The sequence below is a fragment of the Ursus arctos genome, unplaced genomic scaffold (genome assembly GCF_023065955.2).
Source record: "Ursus arctos isolate Adak ecotype North America unplaced genomic scaffold, UrsArc2.0 scaffold_2, whole genome shotgun sequence".
Taxonomy (NCBI): Eukaryota; Metazoa; Chordata; class Mammalia; order Carnivora; family Ursidae; genus Ursus; species Ursus arctos.
The window spans coordinates 60,369,422-60,397,421 of record NW_026622874.1 but is presented as its reverse complement, the minus strand read 5'-3'; the positions used below and the strand labels follow the sequence as shown (position 1 = coordinate 60,397,421).

Sequence of the window (28,000 nt, the reverse complement as noted above, 5' to 3'; positions counted from 1 at the left end):
CCCCCAGTATGTGGGATGTAAGGCTGATGAATTGTAAAATGTCTTTCTACTCCTAAGATCTATAATTCCCAATCAAACAGGCACTTCACAATTTCCCTGTTCTTTGGCACGGAATACGGTCCACTTGCTTCTGTCTCTCCTCCTTCCTCTCTCTCCCTCTCTTCCTACCTTCTCTTAATCAAACTGCCAACCTACTACTAAATCTTAATCTGCAACACCTCTTGGCTTTACCCCTTCCATTCACGGTTTCCTGCTTCTCATATACCCTCTTGATTTCCTTCCAGCTCTTCTTTCTTCGCCCTCACAAACTCGCACACTCCTTCCTTCCCTCCTTCGTGTACTACTCCTTCCTCTCCCTCCTCTGCTCCCGCTCCTTCATTTTCCGTGCTCTCATCCCCCGACGGTCTCCCCCTCCTTCCCGCTCTCTGACTGTCTTACCCTAGTTTGGAAATGCGGCAGACCTCTGGGCCTGCAGCCATTGGATGCGAGGGGCCGTCACTCTGCGGCAGGAGGAGCTCCTATTGGTCGGGCTGGAGGCGGGTACGGAGCTGACTATAAAAAGCGGGCCCGGAGGAGGTGCGCGGAGCGGCTCCGACAGGACGGGGTCGGAAGGGGACACCCGGCGGGAAGCTGGTCGCCGAGAGCCGCGGTGCGGGCTCTGGAGCCGCGGCTCCCCGCACTAGAGTCAGCTCTGCTCGTCAGCCGAGGCGCGCCCCTCGGAGCCCGGCCACTCGCGGCCGTCGCCCGCGGAGCCCCGAGGGCCCCTCGCCTCTCCTGCACGTGCAGCGCCCCGCGCGCCCCGTCCGGCCGCCGCGATGAGCGAGGTGAGCGGCGCTGCTGGGCCCCCGCTCCGGGCGAGCTTGCGGCGGGGAGGCCGCGGCCCGGGTCCCAGGGAACGAGGGAGAGCGCGGCAGCCCGGAGCCGCGGAGACCTCCGGGGGCGCCCCACTGCCTCTCCGGGGAAGCTCCCAGCTCGGGCGCTGGGAAGCGACTGGAAGACGGAGGCTTCAAGCCCCGCACTGTGGAGGGAGCTTGGGGCGGGGGGCGGGGGGACTGCGGTCTCAGGTGATAAGTCTCCTCCTCGGGATACCACCCTCTGCATCTGTCTTACCGCTCCGAGGTCACTCGGGCTTCCCTTTAGTCCCCGGACTTCAGAGAGAAACGCTCTCCTGTATCGTCCCTCTCCGAGGGCTCTGTCGCTCTTGCAACTGGTAAGGTAGCCTTCAGCAAGAACTCCAGTCTAGCCCCCTGGGCTGGCCGCTTTTCCCCTTTTAGGAAGGGGGCATCCCACCCTCCACTCATCCAGACAGGAACTAGCCATTGGAGGGACCATGTCTGATATTCTGAAGCCCCTGTAGCGAGGGCATGTCCACTCCTGGAGAGCTGTCCCCATCAAGAGAGACCTCCCTCTGCAGTGCTTGTTACAGCCGAAGTCTTCCTGTCAGCACCCACCGTGTTCATCTGAGCCAGAGCCAGTCCATCAACTGGGATTTTTCTCTTTTCCCAGAACACCATCCAAAGGTAGGGGTCAAAGCAGAGACTTGGAAAGACCTCGTCCGTTGTTTGAATGCATTCATAGGACCCAGAAACAAGGATCATCCTTCCCAAGTGAAGTCAGTATGGACAGTAACATTACAAGCTTGCTCCATCCAGCCCCGTTCCCAGTGCCCAGGATCTTGTGATAAGTCCAACTTCTTGGCTAGATGCCAGGGCCCAGCCCTACTACCTACTAGCTCTGTGGCCTTAGGCCGATTCCTAAACCTTCCTCTGCTTCAGCGTTTAATCTATAAAATTGGGGTAATACGGATTGTTCTGATTAAATGAGATAATATATGCAAAGTACTTAGGACACTGGCACAGAGGAGGCACTCAATCTATATTAGGTATTGTTTTTCTGTCCCTGTTTCTTCTTTACTGTTTTGGAATATCATGGAAAATGAGCACAGGAATTCTCAAGAATACCAGAGTAGTGGGGAGAGAGGACCCTGGAGCTTAGGTCTCAGTTTAGCTCTTAATCTTTAGTAGGAGCTCTGCGGGCTCCCACTAAAAGTTGTCGTCCAGGGAGCCAATTAGTGCCGACTGCTATGTTGTCCTGGTTGCCATGTCCACTAAGTTTATCCCGGAAAATTCAGCCAATCTGGGGGCTGCAGATGAACTAAAGTGGTTTCTAGTCCCTCAGCTGGTTGTGACTGTGACCATGACAGGCTTTCGGAAAGAAAAGGAAAAAAAAAATATTGTTCAATCTTCTTTCCTCTTGCTTCTAACATGAGCAGCTCTGATACAAGAAGAGAGGTTTTCTTTGCCCTCTTTTTCACTGAGGGCCAGAGTTCAAGGCCCCCTCTAGAGTTTCTAAATCTGAAAGTTGCAATTCAAGCCATCCCCTGGGAGTTTGTGATCTGAAGGCCAGGCCGACATGAAGATGTGTGGTTGGCCTGAGCTTTTTGGGGTAAGTTCACAGACTCTCTGTAGGACATGTCACAGGGGCCGGCATTTACAGTGGTATTTGGTGGGGTGACAAAGCTGTTTCAGTGACAAGGAAAACAGTTTGGTGTTTGAGGGGAAAGTCAAGTCTTGACTTAGTTACTGAACGTGGTTAGCCTCACTCAGGAGCTCAGCAGAATGATGACAATAGGATCCTTGGATGGGGACTAGCTGTCAGTGTGTGCAGGGCTGCCCAGCCTCCCAGGCTGTCAGAGTGAGCTGGTTCTAACTAGCAATTTAGCTGTCAAAGCTGCCTTCTAATATGGAGCTGAGCCTGGCTTCAGGGATGAGTATTTATAAAATCCAGAAGCATCCACCTGGGTGTATACAGAGACTAGCTCTTTCTGAACCAGCTCCCCAAAGGGGTTCTGCTTCCCTGGAGGCCAAGACCCAGCCTGTTTTCTTCCTCTTGAAAGAGCTCTGGTAAAAAGCGTAAGTATTGCCCAGGGCTCTGGAGCTCCAGGGAGACTCCTGACCGCTTCATTTCTCTCAGTGCCTCCCCAAGGGGCTCCTTGCTTGGGCGGAAGTGCCTGGCCCAGGAAAGCCCTGTGCACCCTGAAGCTTACGTAAGCTTCACCTCCCCCACCTGCCTATTTTCTTGCTTCAGAGAAACTGCACGAAATGAGAGGATTTGGATTTGGAATCTCGTGAAGAGATTCCCATTTCAGCTGAAGAACAACAACTGGAGAGCAGTCTTCAGACCTGGCACGACCAAAGAGTAGGGGTGCTGGTGGGGCCGCTGGGGAGGATCTCCAGCTCCACTTGGCCTTCACGGCTGTTTGCTGTCACTCCGTCCTGCAGCAGAGCATCTCGCAGCCGATGTGCGTGTGTAGCCGTGCGCAGAGAAGCTGCAGGGACTCATCTCCAGCTTGTCATAGTCACAGCTGCAGGCAGGACGTGATGGCTGTGAATCACAGTCTGGCTCTGAGAGTTTCGTAACTTTTCTTCGCTAGTTTCAGCGAGGGATGGGAACGGAGGTGCATTCACTCCCCGAGGGCTCTTGCCTGTAATCCCTTGTCATGGGGTGGAGCTGGCTGCTTCAAAGCACACTTGCAAGCCTCCTGTGATCCTGTTGCATTTCTCAGCCGTGAGGAGCCCAGCTGGAGGAATCCCTTGGTCTGGCAGTCATTCTGTTGCAGTGGGGGTCATGGACGACTGGTCATGGTGTCTGTCTTGTGTTTGGGCTGGCAGGGGCTGGAACAAGGAACAGAGAAATCTCACTAGGAGAGAGCTTAGAACTGATACCCCCTCCTTTATTATTCTGCTTGCTGTCCTCTTAGGTAATAGGAATGCGATATCGCATTTGGGGGATCACATTGTCATTCCTGTGCGTATCTGTCAGAATCTGCCATGTGCCCCATAATGGAATTTTGGTCAGGTTGATATCACTCCGTTGTCTTCTGTGAGCCTGTTTTTAGGGAAACTGGTAGGGACTTGGAGGAAATCCAAGTGTCTCTCTCTCTCTTTGGTATTTTATTATGATTACGGTCTACTTAATATTGGAATGCCTTCCACCTCTGGAAATAATTTGTCTTCCAAAGTAAGGGAAACCAGAACTTGGTTCTAGAACTTGCTTGTTCCTTTCTTAGTCACCCGTCCAGGTTGTTGGCTCTGGCTGCTTGATCAGGAGCCTCTCACTGGTCCAAGTGGATGGCTGTTGTCTTCTAACCGGGAATGTGGACAACTCTTTTTCCTAAGCTGCAGCTGTGATCTGTTACCTCTCAGAAGGTCAGGTCTCTCTAGGGGCAGGCACCCATCAATAATGTGGCTGGAGTCCAGACATGCAAACCAGATGTGTCTTTCATGTCTGTCTGTGGAGGGTCTTAACTGATGAACATGATGGAGATGGGGCTGAAGGGGGAGAGGGAGGAAGAAGGATCAGGTCAGTAATTGTCTTTTCAAGGTAGTGGTTCTATGAATGGCTTTCCCCATTTTCTGTTTTTCTGTAGTTCCAAATTGTCTTTCATGAGTCTGTTTTATCATGGGGAAAAAAAATGAACTCCGTTTGCAAAAATTCTTTAAGATAGAAATAGAGGTATATCTTTCGCCAAGAGAATGTCAAATAATATATCCAGACATTTTAGTGATATAATTTTAGATTTGTTAAGAAGCCCTAAAGCTCATCTGATCCCATCTTCTCATCTTACAGATGAGGAAACTGAGGCCCAAACCTTATGTAAGTTTACACAATGCTAGAACCAAGACTAGGGCACAGACTTCTCACAGCAAAAGAATTCCATAAGCGTCCTTTAATGTGTTACCCTGGTAAGTATAGAATGCTTTAATTTATAGGCAGCTGTTAAGGAATCGATCACAAGTACTTTCTACAGGAAACCTGAGCAGTGTGGTTTAACAAATGCTGAACCAGAGGGTAGAGAGAGAGAAGAGAGACCAGAATGAGATCATAGTTATCCGCAGCAGACATTCTGGTAGAATACTAGGCAGGTCGAGTAATGTCCTTCCTGACGCAGGATGATGTCTGGTCATCCTGGAAGTGGGTGCCAAAGGGACGTGGAAGGCCCAGAGGCCCCCTTTAGTAGTTCTTAGTTCCTGGTGTCCATCACTGATCCCCATAATTGCGGAGCACCAAGGACCAGGAGGCGCGGTTTTCTCTCTGAAAAGAAAGAAATGAGAGCAATGCCCTTAACTCTAAAGTATTTGACTTGGAGGACCCAGTGAAGGAAAACGAGATATCTAAGTGAAGTTGGTGTCCCTGCTAAACCAGACAGGCGCTGACCATCGAGCCCTTCATTGGGCTCCTTGACTTCCAGGAAGCGTACAAAGGCTTCGGGAGGAAGATGCTAAGAAGGGGGAACAGAAGAATGTATTAGACCTGCCAAGTAAGTGATGGGAGCCTACTGGGATCCTGGGGTCCTAAGTGAGTGGTTTTCTACGTCCGTACCCCCAACCGGCTGCTCAAAATGCCTTGACTTGCCCCAGAATTATTTTACCTGCGAGAGTAAGCCACGTGAGAAGTGGATCCAAAACCACTTTTTCCAAGAGATCTGCATCCCTGCAGGTGCCTGTAAACTAGTGCCTCAGAACCTGGCCCTTGTCCCTTCGCCTCCCGAGGTCTGATGATGGCTTCATTCCAGGCTGGCTCCTGAAGGCCTGCCCACCTGGGTTTCCCAGCTCCCCCCCACGCCCCAGGGAACAGAGGTGCCATTTACCGCCCTGTTGTCCTTGGTGCTGCCTCCCTCCCACACAAAGCCCTCCAGCTGAGTGTTTGCTTTGCAGGCTGTGGGGGGATTAATACGTTTATTTTGGGACATTAACGCCATGGGTGGGATGCACATGGAAGATTATAGTAATAAATGAGGCTTTGGCACTACTCGCTCTCCCCCACCCCCTGCCCTCAGTATGGGGTAGAAGGCACAGCTCCAAGCTGTGTGCAGAACACCACAAATAACCAGTCATTAAACCGTGGCAGCCCACGCTGGGGGGAACGGCGGGGCTGTTGACTCACTGCATACCATGAGCTGGCACGGCCAGGGAATTCTGCCTGGACTCCGGTGGGGGGTTACTGCTATTCCAGGCAACGGGGCTGGGGTGGCTGAGCGGACAGGGGGCTTGGGAGCTCGGACGCTGCTCGGGTTCTATTCCTGTCTCAGGAGGCATCTGAGTTATAAGGTATTTGGGTTGTAGTCCTTATTTGAGAAGAATGTGTATATAGAGCCTGAGGGAAGAATTCCTGGTTCTCCTTCTGTTATTCTCTGGAGGGTGACCTTGAACAAGCCTTTCGGAGGCTGTTGGAGGACTGCAGCTGGTTGCCGCACTAGAGGAATTGGAAGGGCTCCAGCAGCGCTCCAAAGAGCAGGCTGGGGTCTCTCCCAGGCAGCCGCGCGGCTCCCGGCCCCTCGGAAGCCCGGCAGCAGCAACCTTCATACAGCATCGGGGGAGGATATGTCAGCAGGGGGAGAAGGGTCCCTGGGGACCCTGTTTGTCCCCACTTGGAAGCAGATGCACTCACTCCCGTCCCCCTTCACTTTCTCTAAAGCAAGGCGGGAGCTCACGGAGCCTGGGATTTATGTCAGTACACACGCAACGAAGGGGCCTTTGGGGGCTCATAATTAGGACTTTTAGGATTCAGGCCCTTTGGAGGGGTCCTGCTCTAGGCTGCAGGACAGGATTCTGAGTACCTGTGCCTGTTCACGTGAGCGAAGTGACTGCGGCCGAACTGGAGTGTGTACGTGATGTGTTTTCACTTGCAAAGCATCCAAGCCGGGTCATGCAAATCCACATGTGCTGACGTGCTCCTTTGTTCCTTCTGCTGCCGCTTTTCGGAGCCCTGTGGGAACAGGGGTACAGGGCCATCTGGGTCCTTTACCTTCCCCAAGCTTACTTCCAACTTGCTGCTTGGAGCAGAAGGGGTGACACTGTCTTGCCTCTTCTAATGACACTGGTTGCTGTGGCAACACCATTAAAGATGAAAAAGACAAAGAAAGGAAGAAACACACCTGAGAAGGAGGCAGGGGGTGTCAGGCCTAACGGGAGAAGGTCCCTCTGCCCCAGTTACCGCTGCTTGACTGTTCTCAGGTGTTTTGCCAAGACAATTCCAACCCACCATCCCTCTGAGGCAACGGATAGATTTGCACAACCATCTTTATGATAAAAAAAAATGTGTGTCACGTCTTCGGGTTCTTTGAAATGAAACGTGAACCTTTACGGAGGTTGGGGACACCCCTCCTGTGCGCCGGGGAGGGGCTCCAGGAGGCTCCAGGCCCTGACCTGGGCAGGACCTGGGCAGCGGCGGGACGGCAGGTGGCTCCTGGCCGGCAGAGTATCGCTGGGCCCTTCAGCAGAGCTTGAAGGCCCTCGTCAGCATTTCTGGGGACAAACACAGGGAAGGTGAAGACCGATTTCTAGTGTTGGTTTACAGTGAGAAGAGATGGGTGATGAAGCTCCTCGGGCAGCAGAGAAGCCTCAAGGGCCCTTAGAGCAATCCCCGCATCTCTTCCCCCTCCAACTCTACTTAGCGGAGACTGACTCTGGCAACTTTAGGCTTTGCGTGCAGGACCTTGACCGTGCATTACCCCAGGCACTGGACCGAGTCTTTTTTTTTTTTTTTTTAAGATTTATTTATTTTGGGGGGCTGGAGGGAGATGGACAGAGAGTCTGAAGCAGACTCTGTGCTGAGCAGGGAGCCCGGCGCAGGGCCAGTCTCACGACCCTGAGATCACGACCTGAGCCGAAACCAGGAGTCGGACGCTCAACCGACTGCAGCTCCCAGGCACCCCGTGACCTATTCTTATATATAACCCAGAGTTACATTACTGCAAAATAATCACTATTTCATATGCTAGGCATTTTACAGACATTGTCTTCAGTTCTTTTCAACCTTCAAAGTAGATATTCCCTCTTTTCTGCAGACAAGAGATCTGAGCACAGCAAGGCTGAGTGATTTAACCAATGTCACACAGCTAGGAATGGCAGAGCCGGGATTTGGAAAGAAGACAGTGCAGATCCAGAATACGAAACGGGATCTGTCTAGCTCTGCCTCATATGCCATAATGCTCCTTCCAGGAATTTGAGACTTGAGAAATTTTCACTCACATAAATATCGAGTACCTACTCTGCAAGACGTAGGTTGTTGTCATCGTGGTACACAAATAAATGGTAACTATGGCCTTTGCTTACAAGGGAATGGCAATCTGGTGGGTGGGGAGGGTGGGGAAGGAAAGGCAAATACACGGTCGCTCTTCTACAGCTAATCGGAAATGCGGTTCCAGAGAGGTTCCCCTTCATCCTCAGCTCCTTTTCAGGCACATAGGCTGACTCGAGGAGAAGCAGTGACCTGGCTTCCGGTGCTCTTCACCATCTCGGAAGCAGCGATGCCGAGGCCCTCAGCAATCTGGAAACAACTTTGATTTCAGAAACCTAGAGGAGGCAGCAAAGAGAGCAGAGTGGGAGCGCCTTTCATTCGTTCCACAGATACGGGTGTATATCGTGTATAAGGCCTTGTGCTAGACCCTGGGGGTCCAGCAGTGAAGAAGATAGATACAGCCCCTACCCGCATAGGAACTTGCACAGAAATGGAAGAGGACACATTCGGTATCTAACCACGAAATGATTATTAGTGCTACCAAGAAGAAATCTAGGTGCTATTAAAACAGAATGAAGGCCCTAGCCGAGTCTGGGGAGCTGAGAAGAGCTTCCTGGGAGAAGGAGCCCTTGAGGGGAGCTCTGACAGATAAGCAGGAATTAACTAAATAAAAGGGAAGCAGGGATAAGAGAATCACGTGCCAAGGTCCCGAGGTGGGAAGGGACAAGGTATGTTCCAGAGACAAGGTTACTGAAGTAGTTAGAGGCTGCAAACGCAGGGCCCCTATGACCACAGTAAGGATTTTATTTATCCTAAGGGCATCGGTAACCACTTGGGCCATGGCAGTGGTCCACGTAGGAAACAACTGTGTGAGGGCCGTCGCAGTGGGGAGAAGTGAATGGAGTAAGAGATATTTAGGAGATAAAGTGAACAGGAGTTAATACCGAACCAGATATGCAATGTGACGGGAAGAAGGTGTCAAGAACGCTTTCCAGGTTTCTGGCTTGTGCAAGTAGAAGAGATAGAGAATATTTACAGAAGATTAGGTTGGGTCAGTAGGGTTATGAATCCAGTTTGAGGCACATAGAGTTTGAGGTTTGTTTCTTTCAAGATTTTTTTTTTTAAGATTTTATTTATTTATTTGAGGGAGAGAGAGCACGCAAGCAGGAGCGGGGGCGGGCAGTGAGAGAGGGACAAGCAGACTCCACGCGGGGCTCGATCCCACGACCCTGAGATCGTACCTGAGCTGAAATCAAGAGTCGGTCACTTAACCGACTGAGCCACCCAGGTGCCCCTAGAGTTGGGGTTTCTGTAAAACATCCAGGGGAGGTGTTTTAAAACACCAAGGAGAGGACAGAGGCGTCCACATGAGTCCTCGGTGGTATTGGGAGCTGTTCAGTACGGTGGCCACTAGCCACATGCAGCTGTTCTCCTTATTAATTATTTGATGAGCAATGATTGACTTGTTAATTAAAATTAGATGAAATTATAAATTGGATTCCCTGGTTGCACTACCACCTTACAAAGTATTCCGCAGCCACGTGTCTAGTGGGTGTCGTACATCAGACAGCACAGGGAGAAAACATTTCTATCATTGCAGAAAGTTCGACTGCAGGCTTTTCCTGTCATGGGCCAGATATTAAACATTTTTCGCTTTGTGGACCGTATGGCCCCTGTTGCAACTATTCAGCTCTGCTGATGTAGTGCCAAAGATAAGGTGTAAACGATGGGTGTGGCTGCAAAACTCTATTTACAAAAACAGGCTAGAGGCCAGATTCGGCAGTGGGCTGTAGTGTGCCAACCCCGTGCTACTGGACGGAGCCAGTATAAATGATAACTGAGTCATAAGTACAGATTGAATCATCTAGGAAGAGAGAACAGAAGGGAGGCTAGCTCGAAACCTGGAGAGTCTCTAATACTTAAACATTGGGTGGAAGCGCCCAGAAAGGTAGGAGAAAAAGCAGGAAAAGCCATGATGCCTCAGGAGCCAGGGGAAGAATATGTGAGAAGAAAGATGAAATGACTGGGCAGCCAATGCTTCATGAGGTCAAGCCAGTGGAGCTCGCGCCTTTGCATTTGACTTGGTGTCAGAGAGTATCGGTTATCTAAAGAGGAGTCATTTCCGTGGAGTAGGAGGGGAGAAGAGGGGTTGAAGTGGGTTGGAGAGTGTGGGAGCTGAGGAGGTGGGAGAGAGTAAGTGTTCAGAGAGCCCAGCTATGCAGAGAGGGGAGCCGGGAGAGCCACCCCCCCCTACACCTTTCCCCCCCGCCTCTCTAAGTGCTCCTTCTCAGTCTTGGCCAGCCTGTTGACCTCTCCTTAACCGTTTTCAACACTTAAAACATTAAGGTATAACTTCTTTTTTTTTTTTTTTTAAGATTTTATTTATTTATTCGACAGAGATAGAGACAGCCAGCGAGAGAGGGAACACAAGCAGGGGGAGTGGGAGAGGAAGAAGCAGGCTCATAGCGGAGGAGCCTGATGTGGGGCTCGATCCCATAACGCCGGGATCACGCCCTGAGCCGAAGGCAGACGCTTAACCGCTGTGCCACCCAGGCGCCCCTAAGGTATCACTTCTACGCAGTAAAATGTGCCCTCATCCGTGTATAGTTCTGTGAATTTTTTTTAAGATTTATTTATTAAAAAATATTTATATTATTTTTGAAAGAGAGACAGAGAGACAGAGACAGAGCATGTGGGGTGGAGGGGGCAGGGGAGAGAGAGAATCCCGAGCAGACTCCCTGCTGAGCACAGAGCCACCGTGGGTCTTAATCTCACGACCCCGAAATCATGACCGGAGCCCAAATCAAGAATCAGACGTGTACGCAGCGCAGACTCAGCCACCCAGACACCCCAGGTCTGTGAACTTGACAAACACGGAGTCAGGAAACCACCACCACAATCAAGATACAGAGCAGTTTCATCATCCCCAAATCCCCCACTTCCCCTTTGTAGTCACCCCTCTTGCGACCTCAGCCTCTATCAGGCGCTGAACTGATCTTTCTGCTTTCGCTGTAGTGTTGCCTTTACAAGAATGTCGTATAATTGGAATCATATGATATATATGTAGATTTTGGGGTCTGGCTTCTTTCACTTAGCCGCATGCTGCTGCTTTTTTTTTTTTTTTTAAGTAAACTCTACACCTGACGTGGGGCGTGAACTCACGACCCAGAGATGAGGAGTCACATGCTGTGCCGACTAAGCCAGCCGGGTGCCCCTAGCATAATGCATTTGCGGTTCATCCGTATTGCTGTGTGTATCAGTAGTTGATTCCTTCTTTCAATCGCTCAGTAGTATCACGTTGTATGCATGGACCACACTTTATCCATTCCTCAGTTGAGGGACATTTGGGTTGTTTTCAGTTTTTAGCGATTACAAGTAAAGCTGTTACAAGCATTCACTTACAGGTTTGTGTAGAGGTTTTAATTTCACTTGGTAAATACCTAGGAGCAGGATTGCTGGTGTTGGCAATAAAGGTGTGCTTAAACTGCCAGAGTAGCCGCACCATTTTGCATTCCCAGCAACAACGTATGAGGGCTCCAGACACCCCGGGTCTTTGCCAGCACATGGCATCGTCATTTAAAAGAACCATTCTAATACGTATATAATGGCATCTCAGTGTGGTTTTAATTTGAATTTCCCAAATGACTAATGATGTTATATCTCTTTTCCTGTGCTCGTTGGTCATCCATGTATCTTCTTTGGTGAGATGTGAAATATCCTGCCCATTTTTACAAATTGGATTCACGTCACCAGGATTTGAAAGCTCTTTATGTATCTGGGATACAAGTCCTTTGTCAGATATGTGATTTGCAAATATTTTCTTCCAATCTGTAGCTTGCCTCTTCATTCTCTAAGAAGTGTCTTTCAGAGAGCAGTTCTTGTTAAAAATGGAGCTACCCTATGATGCAGCAAGTGCACTACTAGTATTTACCCAGAGGATACAAAAGTACAGATTCGGAGGGGTACGTGCACCCTGATGTTTACAGCAGCTTTATCTACACTAGCCAAACTATGGAGAGGGCCCAAATGTCCGTCGGCTGATGAATGGATAAAGAAGATGTGGCATCTATCTATCTATCTATCTATCTATCTATCTATCTATCTATCTATCTATCTATCATCTATCTATCTATCATCTATCTATCTATCTATCTATCTATCTATCATCTATCTATCTATCTATCTATCTATCATCTATCTATCTAATAGAATGTTACTCAGCCATCAAAAAGAATGAATCCTTGCCATTTTCAATGACATGGATAGAACTAGAGTGTATTATGCTAAGCGAAATAAGTCAATCGGAGAAAGATAAATGCTATATGATTTCACTCATATGGGGAATTTAAGAAACAAAACAGATGAACGTGTGGGAAGGGGGAAAAAGAGAAGGAAGCAAACATAAGAGACTCTTAATGATACAGAACAAACTGAGGGTTGATGGAGGGACGTGGGTGGGGGATGGGCTCAATGGGCGATGGATATTAAGGAGGGCACTTGTGATGAGCACTGGGTGTTGTATGTAGTGATGAAAAACTAAATTCTACTCCTGAAACCAATATCACACGATGTGTTAACTGACTAGAATTTAAATAAAAAGTTGAAAAAACAAACCAAAAGCAGTTCTTAATTTTGACAAAGTCTAATTTATAATTTTTTTTCTTTTATGGATTCTACCTTTGGTATATCTAAGAAATCTTTGCCTACCCCAAGGTTGCAAAGATTTTTTTTTCTATATTTTCTTCTAGAAGTTTTATAGTTTTAGGTTTTGTATGCATTTAGAGTTAATTTTTGTATGAAGTGCAAGGTTTAGATTGAGGTTTTTTGGTTGTTGTTGGGGTTTTTTTTGTTTTTTTTTTTTTGCATATGGCTATTCATATTTTTTTTAAAGATCCCCCTAACCTTTAAATATTGGGGTTCCTCAAGGCATGGTCCTAGACCTGTTTCTTTTCCCTCTAATGGTAGTTGGAAGAAGAATTCAGATTGAGGAAGCCTTCTTTTCTTTTTTTAAAAAGAAGGAGAGGTTTTATATATAAGAGAGTATGGGGAGTTGATTGTAAGGACTCCCGAGAAGGAGAAAGGGGGATGGGATCTAAAGCTTGGGTGGAAGGACAGGAATTCATCTGAATGCTGATGAGTGCCCTGGGAGGAGGTATCAGACAGGGACCAGGAGGCCGTGGCCATTTCAGATCCCTCTGTACTCAACAAAGGAGACCCCTAAGCTAAAAGACCTTGCCTCTCCTTTTCCTCCTTCCACATGGGGAGGGAGAGTCCACAACTTTGAACTACAGAGGAAACAAGAGTATACTCACGGGGACCCGGCAGCCACCGCCAAGATGACAGAATGGAACATTGGAGTACGTCAGGCCCAGGGGTGAGGAAAGAAGGAATACAGGAAGGTAGGTGAGGAAAAAAAGTAGGGCCCTCTGGGGAAAGGCGAGAGCCGATGGGCCTCACAGTTGCTAATTAGTGTTTGGTGTGTGTCGAGAAGTGAGAAACACTTAGTCCTGTGTGTGCGGTGAGGCTGAACTGAGCCAAACTCCAAGCTCACTAGAAACGTGGAATAACAGACTTGAATGGGAGGGAGGGAGTCCTTTGAAATGGAAACCAGTGAGATGGTCCTACCCACGGGATTCTCAGAATCTGAAGGACTAGCTTCTGGCCCTGGGAGTGAAGAACATACCCTCAGGGTATAGCTGTCCCCCAGAGGTCAGCCTAGTGTGTGTCAGGAGGCCCACTGAACGCGGGTCGAGATAAAAGTCAGAATCAGGGTGGTCAGCTCAGCTAGCAGAGTAGGACTCTGAGTCAGGAGGCGTGGTCTGGGATCGGGTTCTGTAAGAACAGGTAAGATTTGCCCATAACAGGTGGACAGGACACTGTTTTCCATGTTCCCAGTAGAGCACATGTGAAGAAAGTGCTGGGGACTGTGAATTGAGAGACCCGTCCTTGATGGTGGGAATGGCTGGAAGTCATGACCCTTAGAACTTCCCTTCCTACCTTCCTTCCTTGGCTAGACTTGGAGAGATAGGATAGCATGGTGTTCAAAAGCATGGAGTCTGGAGTCGGATGGTCTTTTTTTTTTTTTTTTTTTTTTAAGATTTTATTTATTGGGGCACCTGGGTGACTCAGATGGTTGGGCATCTGCTTTTGGCTCAGGTTGTGATCTCCAGGTCCTGGGATCGAGCCCCACGTAGGGCTCCCAGCTCAGTAGGGAGTCTGCTTTTGTCTCTCCCCCGGCTCATGCTCTCTTTCTGTATCTCTCTGTCTCAAATGCAAAAAAAAAAAAAAAATTATTTATTTATTTGAGAGAGAGAGAGCACGAGGGGAGGGGCAGAGAGAAAGAGAGAGAAGCAGATTCCCTGCTGAGCGGGGAGCCTGACACAGGTCTTGATCCCAGGACCCTGAGATCATGACTTGAGCTGAAGGCAGACGCTTAACCGACTGAGCCAGCCAGGTGCCCCATGGAGTCAGACTGTCTTGATTCAAATTCCGGCTTTGCTACTTCTTAGCTGTATGACCGTAGGCAAGTTAATGAACCTCTCTTACCTCAGTTTCCATACCTGTAAAATGAGAATAGTAACGATAGCCATCTTACAGGCTGTTACAACGACTCGAGTGCCAGTGTTTATAAAGCGTGTAGAGGCGTGACCGGCACATAGAAGGTATTACACATGTGGTTATTAACAAGGCCAGGAGAGGTGCCGTGCTGCAGCCCGGGACTTCTTCGAGTCCTCCCGCTGAGTCCCATGAGGACAAGGAAGGACTTGCTAACCCACTTCACTGCTGTTACTACAGGTCAGAAGAGCTCAGTGTTGAAAGAAGCAGAAGAGTGCCTGGGAGTTTGTAATCCGTACCTGGCTAGGATGTGAGGCAGAGGGAGGCTGAGAAACCCTCCCTGGCCACAGCCCTCGTGGGTTAGCATGGATCCTGCGGAGCTGCGAGTTGGTGGGCGAGGCGCTCGTACGGACCAGGTGGTATCAGGTTCACCCGGAGCGGACCTCCGAGCCTCCTTGGTTTACCCACAGGACAGCTAGTCTGACTGCTTACAGGTGATGTACCAGAGGACCAAGATTCATGGAAAATCGCTGAGTTTCTGGAGAACAAACAGAGGGCTGGGGCGGAGACCAGGGACCGGTAAAGGGCCGAGTACTAGACAGAGTGTGGGAGCTAACAACCTGGGATCTAACCGTCCCCACCCCCAACCTCAGCAAATCACCGAAAACTAAATCTAGAAATCCAGCGTTCCGAGCGGCTATTTTGAGAGCTGGCTAGAGAGCCTGCAGGGAGGAGGGGCCGGAGGTAGAAGGCTCAGCATACAACTTTTCAGCAGAAGGTACGAGGGAGATTTCAAGGGGCATCGTGAGCAATAGCGGTTTTCTCCTTAGAGTGCCCTTTTCTGGGCTCCCCAGCGCCCTCTCATACACTTACGCCAAGTGGAGCCGGGAAGCCCTGGAGGAGCCGACAGCCTCGGAGCCATGGCTGCATTCCAGGGTCAGTAATCTCAGGAGAGACTCGGGAAGGGGGACAGCTGGCCGGGCGGAGGGAAGCAGTGGCCTGGGTGGTTCTGTCCTGACACATATTCCCGCTTGGAGGATGCTCAAAATGAGCCAATCCAAGAAGCAAAGTAGAGGAAGAGACAGCCGTTGGAGGGGAGATATTTAGAATTGGGTCCAGATTTTCCTCCAAAGGGGAGGGGCTGGGGAGAGAGAAAAGAGTCAGTGGATTAAGGGAACAGGCTTAGAATCAGGCAGAGGGATAACAGTTAAAGCAAGGATCAGAGTCAGGGATTTGCTGGCCATCGAGAAAGTAGGATTTCAAGTCAGAGATCACGGGACTATAGAATTCGCCTCTTGACCCATGGCCCTCTTGTCTGGACTATCGACTGTTGGCCTGTTACCCGTCCAGGGCCTACTTTTGCAGTGTGGACAAACCGCTTGTGATGACAGTGTACCGGAGCAGCCCATGTCGCGTAGGTGACTGCTGGGCAAATAAATCGATCGTGTGCAAATAAACAAATAAGTAAATCGTGAGTGTGACCACGGGAAGATCACAGGGGAAGACAGCAGTGACCGGCCGGTCTCCCAAGAATCTCAGGAACAGCCTTTCTTTTTCCTGGAACCTTTCTTTTGGTCAAAGGGGGTTTAGCAGGAATTCCGTAGAGTTTCAGGAACACTTTTGCGAATGTTCTTCCAGATTTTTAAATAAAAAGGGACATATATAGATAAGCAGTCTATAACTTTTACAAAATTGAACCATATCAATTCATAACCTAGTTTTTAAAATACATCCTAATAATTTGTTTTACTTTATTATTTTCTTCCTCACCTCCAACTTTTTATTAGAAAAATGTATTGAAGTTGAAAGAATAATAGGTCAGTGCACATCCATATGCTTTTCACCTAGATTCGGTCGTTGTTAGCACATTGGCATATGTGGGCGACCGTGTGGCAATATTCTGTCCTGTGGAAATAGTAGAGCCCTGTGGTCGAATGTGGGGCCCGCTGCTCTGGGTCCCAAAGCCAGTTCCGCTGGATTCTAGCTGTGTGGCTTGACCTTGGACAAGATCTTTGACATCTCGAAGCCTGTTTCCTCAACTATAAAATAGGGATGACACCTCGAAAATTTCAGAGGATTCAATGGGATAATGTTGAGCACGTAATCAATTCTCAGTAAATGTTGTTCCAGAACTTGTCTTATCTCTTCACTCAGCCTGGAAATTAGGGACAATCTTTTAACTGGTTGCACTTTATTTATTTTTGTCATTTTTATTTTGTTATATTAGTCACCATACAGTACATCCCCAGTTTTTTTTTTTGTTTTAAAGATTTTATTTATTTATTTGACAGAGAGAGACAGCCAGCGAGAGAGGGAACACAAGCAGGGGGAGTAGGAGAGGAAGAAGCAGGCTCCCTGCGGATGAGCCCGATGTGGGGCTCGATCCCAGGACTCTGGGATCACGCCCTGAGCCGAAGGCAGACGCCCAACAACTGAGCCACCCAGGCGCCCCCATCCCCAGTTTTTTATGCAGTGTTTGGTTGCACTTTAAATCCGTGTCCGCTGACCTCACGTGGGCCCTGAGTGCTGCCTGGTAATCCTATCTACCACATCACCGTTCATTCTCTTATTTACATGATTATCTCACTCACTCTCCTTTCTCCTCAAACCTTTATTTTTTTTTAAGATTTTATTTATTTATTTGAGAGAGAGAGAGCACAAGCAGGGGGAGCAACAGGCAGAGGGAGAGAGACAAGCAGAAGACTCCTCACTGAGCAGGGAGCCCGATGTGGGGCTCGATCCCAGGACCCCGTGGTCATGACCCAGCCGAAGGCAGGTGCTTCACCGACCGAGCCACGCGGGCGCCCCCAGCAAAGTGATTCCTTAAAAACAGGTCAAACCATGTTTCGCTCTGCCCCAACCTTTGTAATGCCGCTCCATCAACTCAGAAAAAAGTCCAAGCCTTTGCTCTGGTCCAGAGATATTCATATTGTGGCCGCCCACCCAACTTCATGTCTTCTGCTTTCGCCCTTATTTACTCAGCTCCAGCCGTGCTGGTTTTCTTACTCATCCTTGAACATAACCAGGCACAAAACCTGCCCCAGGCACTTTCCACCTCATGTTTCATCTGTCTAGAAGGTTCTTCTCCCACACATTCGCATGGCTTGCTTTTATATGGCAGTCAAGCCTCTGCTCCAATGTCACTCATCACAGAGGTCTTCCTAGATGGCGCTGTTTTATTTTCCTTCTTGGCACATGTCACTCACTGGCATAGTTGTTTAATGAGTTCAGGACCTTTATTTTGCTTACTGCTGTGTTCCTAGTGTCTGGAATAATACTTGGCATGTATGAGGCACTGATATATTGGTTGAATAAATGAATCTTGTCTTTCTTTCTATACTCTATTAGTGCCTAGAACCAAACACAAGTAAGCGGTTGATAAATATTTATCAAAATCGGGTCTAAATGGCATAATCTACATAACATAAACTGCATTCTATCAGCTTCTTAAAGCAGAGCCCTGATACCTGGCAGTCATTCAACCAAGGTTTGCATCAGTAAAGTGAGGGAGAATGCTGTATACTCCACAGAACTATTCTAAGGATGAGATGACAAAACCTTCGTGAAAAGTCCTCAGTTCCTGTATTTTGGCAAATAGCAAGAACTCAAATTGTGAAATGAGGAAGCAGACGCCAAGGGTACCTAGGAGCCCACAGGCGTGTCTCTGTCTCAAGATGACATGTAGCTTGAGACAGGAATGTCCAGGCGAAGCAGCCCTATTGATATAATTCCGACGAAGGGGAATTACTATTATTTTAAATTTAACTCTCCATCTGGACAGAGACGCTAGAAAAAAGCACACCTATCAGTTGACTAATCTAATTTCAAATTCAAATTCAAATTTTGGCTCAAAGCCTTGGCCTTAGGAGGGTCGCCAGTGCTTCCCAGCAATGCTATTACCATCCCCTAGTTCATTCATTTTCCTTCTTTCCTTAGATGAGAGTTTCATACCTTCTTTTCCTCCTTCCTTCTTCAAGACCTCTTCCCTCCTCCTCTTGCTTGATGACCTTGTTACCTATTTTACTTCAAAAACAGAAGCAATGAGAAGAGACCTTGCAAGTGTCCCCACCTGCCTGCCTCTGGGCCCGTAGGCTGCCTTCCCTCCAGTTACTGTGGGCGATCTGTCCTTAGCTACTTAGACACCAGGTCTCACCCCCTTTCTCCTCCGGCGAGGATCCTTTCTGTCCTACAGTTTGTCCTTCTCAACTGAACCATTTTCTTTCCTTCTTTCTTTTTTAGATTTTATTTATTTATTTGAGAGAGAGAGAGAGCAGGAGCAGGGGGACGGGCAGAGGAAAAGGGAGAAGCCGGGTCTCCACTGAGCCTGACACGGGGCTCGATCCCAGGACCCTTGGACCACAACCTGAGCTGAAGGCAGACGCTTAACCAACTGAGCCACCCAGGCGCCCCTCTACTGAATCATTTTCATAAAAACACAAACATTCTGTAATTTCTGCCATCTTAAGTCAAATATTCTCATGACCCGTATCCCCCTCAAACAACACCCCCCACCCCCATTTTTTTTGGAACTCCTTCTGTCTCTGCTGCTTCAATCTCTCTCCATTTCCCTCACGAACCCACTCTAACCAGACTTCTGCTCCCTTTCTCCCCTGTGACTCTTGTCAACGCTCCCAGTGACTTCCACACAACAAAACCCAGCGGTCAGTTCCCAGTCTTCATCTTACCTGGCCTACCTGCAGAATTGGACACAATCACTCTCTCCTGCTTGAAATAGTTTCTTCCCATGCCTTCCAAATTCCTGTATCTCTTGGCTTTTCTCCTACCTGACTTCTCAATTTTCCTTACTGATTCTTCCTCATTTCTGTAACCTCCAATCACTGAAATGCCCCAGGATTTGACCCTTTTCTTTTCTTTATCTGATAGTGATCTCACAGTCTGATGGCTTTAAATGTCATTCGTATGTAAATAACAGCCTAATTTATATCTCTAGGCCAGATCCTGCTCCTTAACTCCTCTTGGATATCCAACAGCTCATAAAAGCATCTCCTCTTGAGTCATGAATAGGCCTCTCTTTTTCCTAAAAGCTGCTGTTCCTGCTGTCCTCTCCATTTCAGGAAATGTCAGTTCTATTTTTTTTCAGTTCCTCAGGCCAAACACTTTGGAGTCATCCTTGACCCCTTTCTCAAAATGCCATTTGTCCCATCAATTGGTCCTTTTGGTCATAGCTTGAAAATACACCCAGGATCCAAGCACGTCTCACTCCTCCACTGTCACCGTGCTGACCCAGGCAACCATTATCTCCTGCCTCGCTGTCTGCAATAATCTGCTAGCAGGTTTTCTGCTTCCTGCTTCCTGCCTCCTGCTTCCTGCTTCCTGCTTCCTGCCTCCTGCCTCCGGTGCCTTTCTGCAAACTGATGGTCTCTGGTGCTTTCTTATCTCACTTGTAAAAGTCAAACTCCTTGAGAAGACTCCCAAGGCCCTACATCATCTGCCCACCCTCGTTACGTCTGATCTGGTCTCCATCCCCCTTCCTCCTGCTTCCTTCCTCTCTCCACTCCAGCTGCACTGGTCTCTTGCTATTCCTCAATAGGCTCGTCTCACTTCTGCCCACGGCCGAAGGAAGCTCCTGCCGGGACTCCTAACCCTTCCTCCCTATCTCTTTTAGCTTTTGGCTCAAATGCCACTTCCAGACAGAATTCTCCTGACCACTGTGTGTAAAACTGTATTTCTCCATTCCCACAAGCACTCACCACCCGCTTCCCTGTCTTTTCTCTGTGAACACTTATCGCCACGGAACCTAGTATTTTATTAGTGTCTCGTGTACTAGAATGTAAACTCCATGAGGGCAGGCGTTTTGTCTGTTTTGTCCTCTGCAACGTCCCTAGCACCAATAAATGCTGGTCAAATGAATTTTGATGACTTTTCTCCCTCCCTCTGATCTTAAGACCTACTTCTTCAAAAGACTAAGGAGAGGAGGACTTGAAAGTGTTGATGCTGAGTCTAAGGGGATGGCACCTTAATACTTCTATGAAAATCTAATATTCTGATTTTTCTTTTCCAGCTTAACACCAAAACATCCCCAGCAACCAACCAGGCACCTGGCCCAGAGGAAAAGGGTGAGTGGGGCCAGGCGGTGTGTAGAGTGGGTGAATACAGGAACGTGAGGACAGGTGGGGCTGTAAGTCCGGAAGCTCCTAGAGTCAGATGTAGTTGGGATGGGAATGTGGACAAGTGAAACAAAGCACTAGGTTAGAACCACTATATGTGTAGGCTTGCTTTCTTCTACTTTTTCCTAAGAAGTAAATCTGCCAGTATTTACTCCTTGATTTTGGAAGCTGGCCCTGGAGTGCTTGGAAACAGGCACTGTGATAGGAAGGAGCTCAGGAGATCACCCAGCCACTGTCTCAATCAGAAACTGAGGGAAAGCTGGGGCAAGTCAGGACACTCTGGGACTCGAACGACTGAGGAATAAGTGGTCATTTGTTGTCTTGGTCTTAGTGGCAAAGCTCCTAAGTGGCTAGAGTAGTTCTCAGCCTCAGTTCCCTGCCTCGAGCTTCCAGGAGAGTGATCAGGTGTTCCTGGTCCTAGCAAAGATTGGAGAACCTCCCGGAGCCCAGCAGGAAGTGGACCCTGACCCCTGTATTTGGGGCCTGGAGAAAGGGGCAGGGGCAAGGCCGGTGGACTCGTCAGTGAATCTCTCAACTGTCCGCAGGGAAAGCCGGCGGTGCCAAGAAGGCTGAGGAAGAGGAGGAGATTGACATTGATCTGACGGCGCCGGAAACAGAGAAGGCTGCCCTTGCTATTCAGGGCAAGTTCCGGAGATTCCAGAAAAGGAAAAAGGATCCTAGCTCCTGAGCAACCAGCCTTGCCCTTCACTCTCTCCCTTCTCTCCCCTTTGCCGCAGTTCTGACTCCCATGTCTCTTTGTCTTTTTGTCCCTCTGGGCTCTTGTTGAGGCAGGTTCAACCCTTATATATTATTTTCTCTGGTCCCCCTCAAGCTATCACAACAGTAGAGGCACAAGGAACGTGGGGCAAGATGAAGAATTCAGTTGGCAGCCCCTTGCCTAAGGGCGGACCTGCTCGTCCTTGGGATAAGCCTCCTTGATCGGTACTTGTGTCTGGCCTGTGAGGTTGCAGAGCAAGAGGCTTTGCGGTTGAGAGAGGGACCCCCGACAGTGGGGGGAGGGGGAGCCTTCAGAGTCGGGGGCCCGAGCGCGGGCCTAGGCACTGTTCCGCCAGGCACAACAGTCACACTTCGGGTAACATGTTCTGCTCTTCCCAGCCTTCTGCACCACCACATCCACCTTCCCTCCCATGAGCTTAGCGACAGTGGGGACCGGAGCCTCCCTCCCCTCGAGGCAGACCCAGATCAAGCACCGTCCGCATTAGTGCATGCTGTGTAGACGAGTTCAAGCAAGGGAGCCTGGGACTGTTGGAGGCCACAGAAAGTCACCTTCATCGTCCAGTCTAGGGCATCAGGGGCCGAGGCAGAAGAGGTTCGAAGGGCCACGGGCAGGGAGACGGGCCTAGAGTAGATTTGGGAGGAAAGAAAAATAAGGGAGGGGAGCTTTCTGGAGACACAGCTGCTGCTAGACGAAGGATTTCTGTCACCCTGCCTACCTCTAACCCCCCAAAGCTAGCCATCCCTAGAGGCCACACCAACAAGTGACCCCTGTAGTTCCCACCTACCCCACCGTGGAGTCAGAGCAGAAGTGATTTGAGCATGTTTCATGATGATTAAAAAAAACCCAAAAACCCAGTGGGGTCATTTAACCTCTACTTCTGTTTTTTCTTGGGAGGAATGCGAATATAAGCCTGAGCTGGCCTCGGGGAGGGTGGGAGACAGACCGCATGGACCACACAGCTGCACAGGAACCGAACACCGCCTGAGCAACGTGTAGACTGCAGCCCACCCCGCCTCCCTCCCACCCCCCACCCCCCCCCGACCTTGCCCTCACCTTGACTCACCACCCCCACGGTCTCTGCTGCTGTCACCACCCCCGTGCACACCTGCAAGGCTGCTCGCTGCCTTCCCGCCCGCTCGCCTTTGGCTCAGAGCACACTTGGTATCTATCCCTTCGAAAACAAACCCAGGCTTCCTCGCTCCCTATCCCTCAATGCCCCGTCCTCGCGGTCCCTCCTGCTTTGTCTTCCTCCCACATTCCCTCTCCCTCCCACTCTTTCTCTAACGTAGGGGAAGGAGAAGATGAGTCTGGATCAGTAGAGAGCACCACTGTCATGCTGAAGATCTTAAACCATGACTTAAATAAAACAATGGCATTCAAGGGAGCTTGCACTACTGAGAAATGGTCTCTATACATTGAAACCGGAAGCTGAATCCTGGAAGATCAAACAGGAAAAGCTCATTTTCACACACTCTCTTCTCGTCTTAGCGTTCACCCTTCCTTTCCTGATTCAAGAATACAGGAGCTGAGGGACGCCTGGGCGGCTCACTCGGTTGAGCATATAACTCTTGGTTTCGGCTCAGGTCATGATCTCACGGTTGTGGGATCAAGCCCTGTATGGGGCTCTGTGCTCAGCGGGGAGTCTGCTTGAGATTCTCTCTCTCCCTCTGTCCCTCCCCTTGCTCACATGCTCTCTTTTCTTGCTCTCAAATAAATAAATAAAATCTTAAATAAAAAAAAATTATACAGAAGCTGCAAACACTTAGCAGCTGAGAGTAGAAAGCAAGGGATAATATCCCTGGAAGGCAGCCTATATCCCAGAGTTGATCCTTGCCTAGCAAGCCCGCGGCTGCAGGATAATCCATGGACGTGAGGTGGGTGTTGGCTGTGCCTCCCCTTGGTCTGCCCCCGTGGACGCTGAGGTAAGACAGGCGCTCCCTGTTTGCAGTGACCTGGGCTTCTGAGAGCTGGGGGTGCTAAGGCAACAGCGGGTTCGCCACCAGCCCTCTCTTATCGGCTCGGCTGCTTGGAGGGTTATCTGCCTATTGGTTTTTTGACACACTGATCTGGAGCATGGTGCCGAAATGCTTTCCCCCTTCACCATTTCTTGCTCTAGAAGCATTACACTTGCTCTCATACATCTTTAAAAAAAAGGGGGGGGGGCATTGTAGCAAAAATATAGTCTGTAGCTTTGGGAAAGATGGTTCTAACCAGAAAGCTTTGGGCCTCTTCCACGGAGCTGGTGGTAGTTCTCAGTAAAGGTTCTCAAAGCTAGTTTCTCTCTGCCAGTCCGCTTACTCCTACCGTCTAGAACTCAAATTGACCCTCTTCTCTCTGGCTTATCTGTAGCTCCTCCTTGGGACCCTGGGCTTGGGCTGGGAGCTCTTGCTTAGGGTCCCAGAGCCCTATTTCTCTTCCCTGTCCCTCTGGTTCCTGCCACTGGAGACACAGTCCTGGAGTATTGGTCAGTAAAGAATTGTCCCTGGTACTTTGTTTTGCGGAGCAGACTGCAAGTCTTTGGGGACTGGTGAGCGTTCTTCTAACACGTGGCTTAACAGAAGAGACAGGCAGAAACAGTCAAGGGGAAAAAGCAAATTCAGTTGTCACATGTCTATCACTGACATGCCTTTCGGTGCTTTTCCATCTGTGTATGGAGGGGTGGGTGAGCTGGGAGGATTGGAGGGATGGGTGAGCTGGGAGGATAGCCCTGACGGAAGTGGAAGAGGTCTGGAGATCTGAGTGGGGGGTGGGGGGATAATTCGGAATATGTTGGTGAAGGTTTTGGGAGAAATTCAGGCAGCTAAAGGGGACAAGGATCCTGCTTCCCGGGACAACCTACTTTCAGGGGCTTGGAGTCCTTGCTGGGAAGGACTCTTGATGTCTCCTTGCTCTGGCTCCATGTCCATCTCTTTCTCTTGCACTTGACTCCTGCCCCAATGTCCTTTGAGCTGCCCTTCCTGCCCACTTCTGCTCTCTCTCTGCCCCTCTTGCCCTTGCCGTGTTTCCTTTATTTCTGGGGTTGTTTGTGGGGGAGGGGGGTGGCTATTCTTGGGAGCGACTTTGTTCCTGCTGTACTTGGTCCCTGAGACCCAGCGCTTACGGGATTCCCTCTCCAGTGAGCTGTTCCTTCCTGCTCTTCACCACCTTCTCTCCAGATGCAGCACGTCCGCTGCCTGTGCTCTGAGGACTGAGGGTTTGGAGGTCAAGACGTTTGTTCCTTTGCTGGTCGTTCAGGTAGCAGCTTGGTCTCCAGATCTACAAAGGCAGAGACTTACAGGCCATGCATGGTCAGAAAGTAAGCCCTTTCTCAAGGCTGCAGGAAATGCTTCCTTATTCCCTCCTTGCCCACGTCCCTCCTCTATCCAGCCTTGGCCTTGACAGCCCTCCCTCTCTCCCATTCAGTATTCTATTTTTCCCTTAGTGTGACGATGGTGATGACGACGATGATGATGATGATGTTGGTAACTGGCCTTTCTTCCTCCCCAGTCACCTAGATCTTCAAGAATGAAACAAGAGGAGCCGTCTCTGCTAGATTAGCTGCGAGTGTTCTTACTCGTACGTAACTCTGTCAGCTTCGGTTTCACCATAGTTAGGGTCCTTAGGAATGCTCATCCCCCAGCTTGGGGTAACTCCCCAGCCTAATGCTCCCTGAAGCGCATGAATGGTGATGACCATAATATCTAAGATTTGTAAGATACTGTGTGCCAGACACTGTTCAAAGCACTTTTACCTACATCAACTCACTTAATTCTTAGAACCCAAGACATAGATACTATTATCCCCATTTTACACATGAAAAAAACGGAGGCACAGAGAGATTAAATAACCTTCCCAAAGCAGAGTGAATGGTTGAGCGAGGACCGGAACCCAGGCAGCCTGGCTCCAGAATCTGGACCACCTGGATAAGGGGCTGGATGAGTGAAGGCAGACAGCTTGGAAGGCATGGATGCTGTCCAGCCAAGTTTGAGGACACAGCTTCCCTTAGCTGAGCGCAGCCATACCTGCTTGGTCTCTCGTGGCCTGCACAGGTGAGATCTGGATCCTCTCCGGCTCCATCCTTCCAGGGAAGGACCAGATCTGGCTTTACCTGCTTGCTCTGCAACACTCCTTCTAGAATTCTATCAGTGCCTGATATCCAGCTGTCTCCCCTGGTGCTGGATGAAGTGAAATGGACAGAGAAATGGGCCTCAGAACTTGGGAGGTGGGCTGACAGGTGGGCCTAGAAGGAGGGTCAACAGACTCACATGAGGCATCAGGGTGAATAGATGCGGGCATCATGAAAGGAAACCAAACTCTCCCTTAACTCATGGGAGGGTTCCCGGTCACATTTAGTCCCCTCAGCCATTTCTCAACAGGGGGACGTACTGCCCTCTAGGGGACGTTCTGGAAATCCGTGAGAGTAATTATTGGTTATCTTCGTATGTTGGGTGGGCATGGAGGAGGGTCTCCTGGTATTACTTCGTTTCTTGGGGCCAAAGATGCTAGGCATACTGCAATGACCAGGACAGTGCTGCACAAAATGTCCCACATCCCACGTGTCTTTGAAAAGTCCCGCCGGATTCCAACGTAGGTGAAAAACCTGTTATTATCCGAGGGAGCCTAGGACTCGGCTTCGTTTTACATATGCACACAAAATATTTTTTGAACCATTTTAAACACGGAATTTCCCAGAAATGCAACTAGTGCGTAGATTGAAAGAACTTATCGTTTGCTTTGTTCAGAATTTTTACCAAGCGTTGCTTACCGTTTCAGAAACCCGTGTCATCAAGGACACTGCTACTTGTGGAACTGCGGCTGCTGATACCTGTCTGTGTGCGTCTTTTGCTGTTGTCCTCCCAGGGATTCTAGATGGAGTTCAAGGCTCTGACTGCTCTATTACATGTGTAGTCATGCCGGACATTACATATTAAAATACTTTCCATTTTTTAATAAATTAATCTTTTATTCCACTTTTGTAGTACAGTTAGAGGATTAGATTTACTTTTTGAAAGTAGGTATCTAGCTTATATTGCGTATGAATATTGTTCAGGAGAATAAAAGGGTCACTGGATTGAGGGCGTTGGGAACTATGGCCCTAAGCCTTTGGAAACCCAGGCCCAGCACTAGCCTGAAGATTCAGGACTCTGTCTTTCTTCCGCTTCCACAACTTTCCTCTTTAAAAGAGACCCCCAAAACTTCCAGCTAAGCTGTAAGTCTTTACCATGGGCGGGGCACTCGGAGTGGGACCACAAGATAAATAGCAGGGGGCTCAGCGGGGATCCACGCTTAATGCCCAGAAAGGAAAGCTTTTGCAGGACAAAAGGACCATGTCTGCGTTGTGATGGTGTCTGAATCGTGGAGCAGACAGTGATAGACTGAGGTCCAGACCAGTGGAGTTAGTTAGGTCCAGTGAGTTAGGTCCTTCTCCCTGAGTGTGCTGGGGGAGAGGTTCCCCCGCTTCCTTCAACTGAAAAGAGGAAAAGGGAGGGAGGTAGAGAATAATGAAGCACTAGCATGGATAGGACTTCTACTCTACGCCAAGTGCCTAGTGACACGGCTTACATATATTCTCAACGTCTTCTTTGAGATGCTCCATAGGATAGATATTAAGTTAACAAAACTCCAGGTTTTGAAGTCAGGTCATTTGTCCAGACCATTCCTAACTCGTGGTTCTTTCAGAATAAGCAAAGAGATATAAGTCAGTCGGATTCTGTTGAATCGTTATTCTACCTTAAAGCAATACTAAACATTCACATGCTAGAATCAATACTCTGCTTATGAGATTGCTCTCTGTCTCTCAGGGTGTGTGTGTGTGTGTGTGTGTGTGTGTGTGTGTGTGTGTACTGACACATTTGCTCAGTCCCGGACATCCTGCTCTTGTGGGGGAAGCGCACCCGTTTGGCTTCATCCACACTGGGTAACTGTTCCTGAGGACGTGTTCTGATCCCTTTCATTTCCTGGCATGCCTAACCAGGAGCGAGGAAAGCCAGTGAAAGGTACTGTCGTGATGGAGCCTGGCTCAATGGACAAGGCAATACTCTTTAGCTGTAATGTCTCGCAAGGTCTTTGCAAGTATCGCATTTTCCATTTATTTCAATACACGACAACTGTCTTCTGGGAAGGAATATAGAACATAGATTTTGATCTAACTTCTTTTTTTCCAGCTTTTTTGGACATGTAATTGACCCATAACATGGGTTTAAGAGTTTACCTTTAAGAGTGTACAACCTGTGGTTTTGATACATTGCAAAGTGACGAGCACCGTAGTATTGGCTACATCCTCTTTACATAGTTATTATTTCTTTTTTGTGGTGAGAACATTTAACATCTATTCTCTTAGCAACATTCAGGTATATGTTTCAGTATTAGTAGCTATTATCACCATTCTGTACATTAGATTCTCAGACTAGTTAATCTTATATTGGTATAATTTTTTTAAGTAGGTTTCTTGCCCAGTGTGAAGCCCAACGTAGGGCTTGAACTCACAACCCTGAGATCAAGACCTGAGCTGAGATCAAGAGTCTGACACTTAAGTGACCGAGTCACCCAGGTGCCCCTGGTATAATTTCTTTCTTTT

General features: G+C 49.0%; 1 protein-coding gene and 1 long non-coding RNA gene across 2 annotated transcripts; both read left to right on the top strand.

The window, feature by feature from the left end:
• The first annotated feature begins 582 nt into the window (after nucleotides 1-582).
• Nucleotides 583-22,294, top strand: PCP4L1 (Purkinje cell protein 4 like 1). The gene is made up of 3 exons (XM_026487456.4): nucleotides 583-824; nucleotides 20,600-20,654; nucleotides 21,251-22,294. The coding sequence occupies exons 1-3, from the start codon at nucleotides 816-818 to the stop codon at nucleotides 21,391-21,393; spliced, it is 207 nt and encodes a 68-aa protein (XP_026343241.1). The 5' UTR covers nucleotides 583-815; the 3' UTR covers nucleotides 21,394-22,294.
• A 2,029-nt stretch (nucleotides 22,295-24,323) lies between these two features.
• On the top strand, nucleotides 24,324-26,336 carry LOC123000404 (uncharacterized). The gene is made up of 3 exons (XR_006408362.3): nucleotides 24,324-24,739; nucleotides 24,931-24,999; nucleotides 26,197-26,336. It is a non-coding gene; the product is annotated as an uncharacterized LOC123000404 (long non-coding RNA).
• The last annotated feature ends 1,664 nt before the right edge of the window (nucleotides 26,337-28,000 follow it).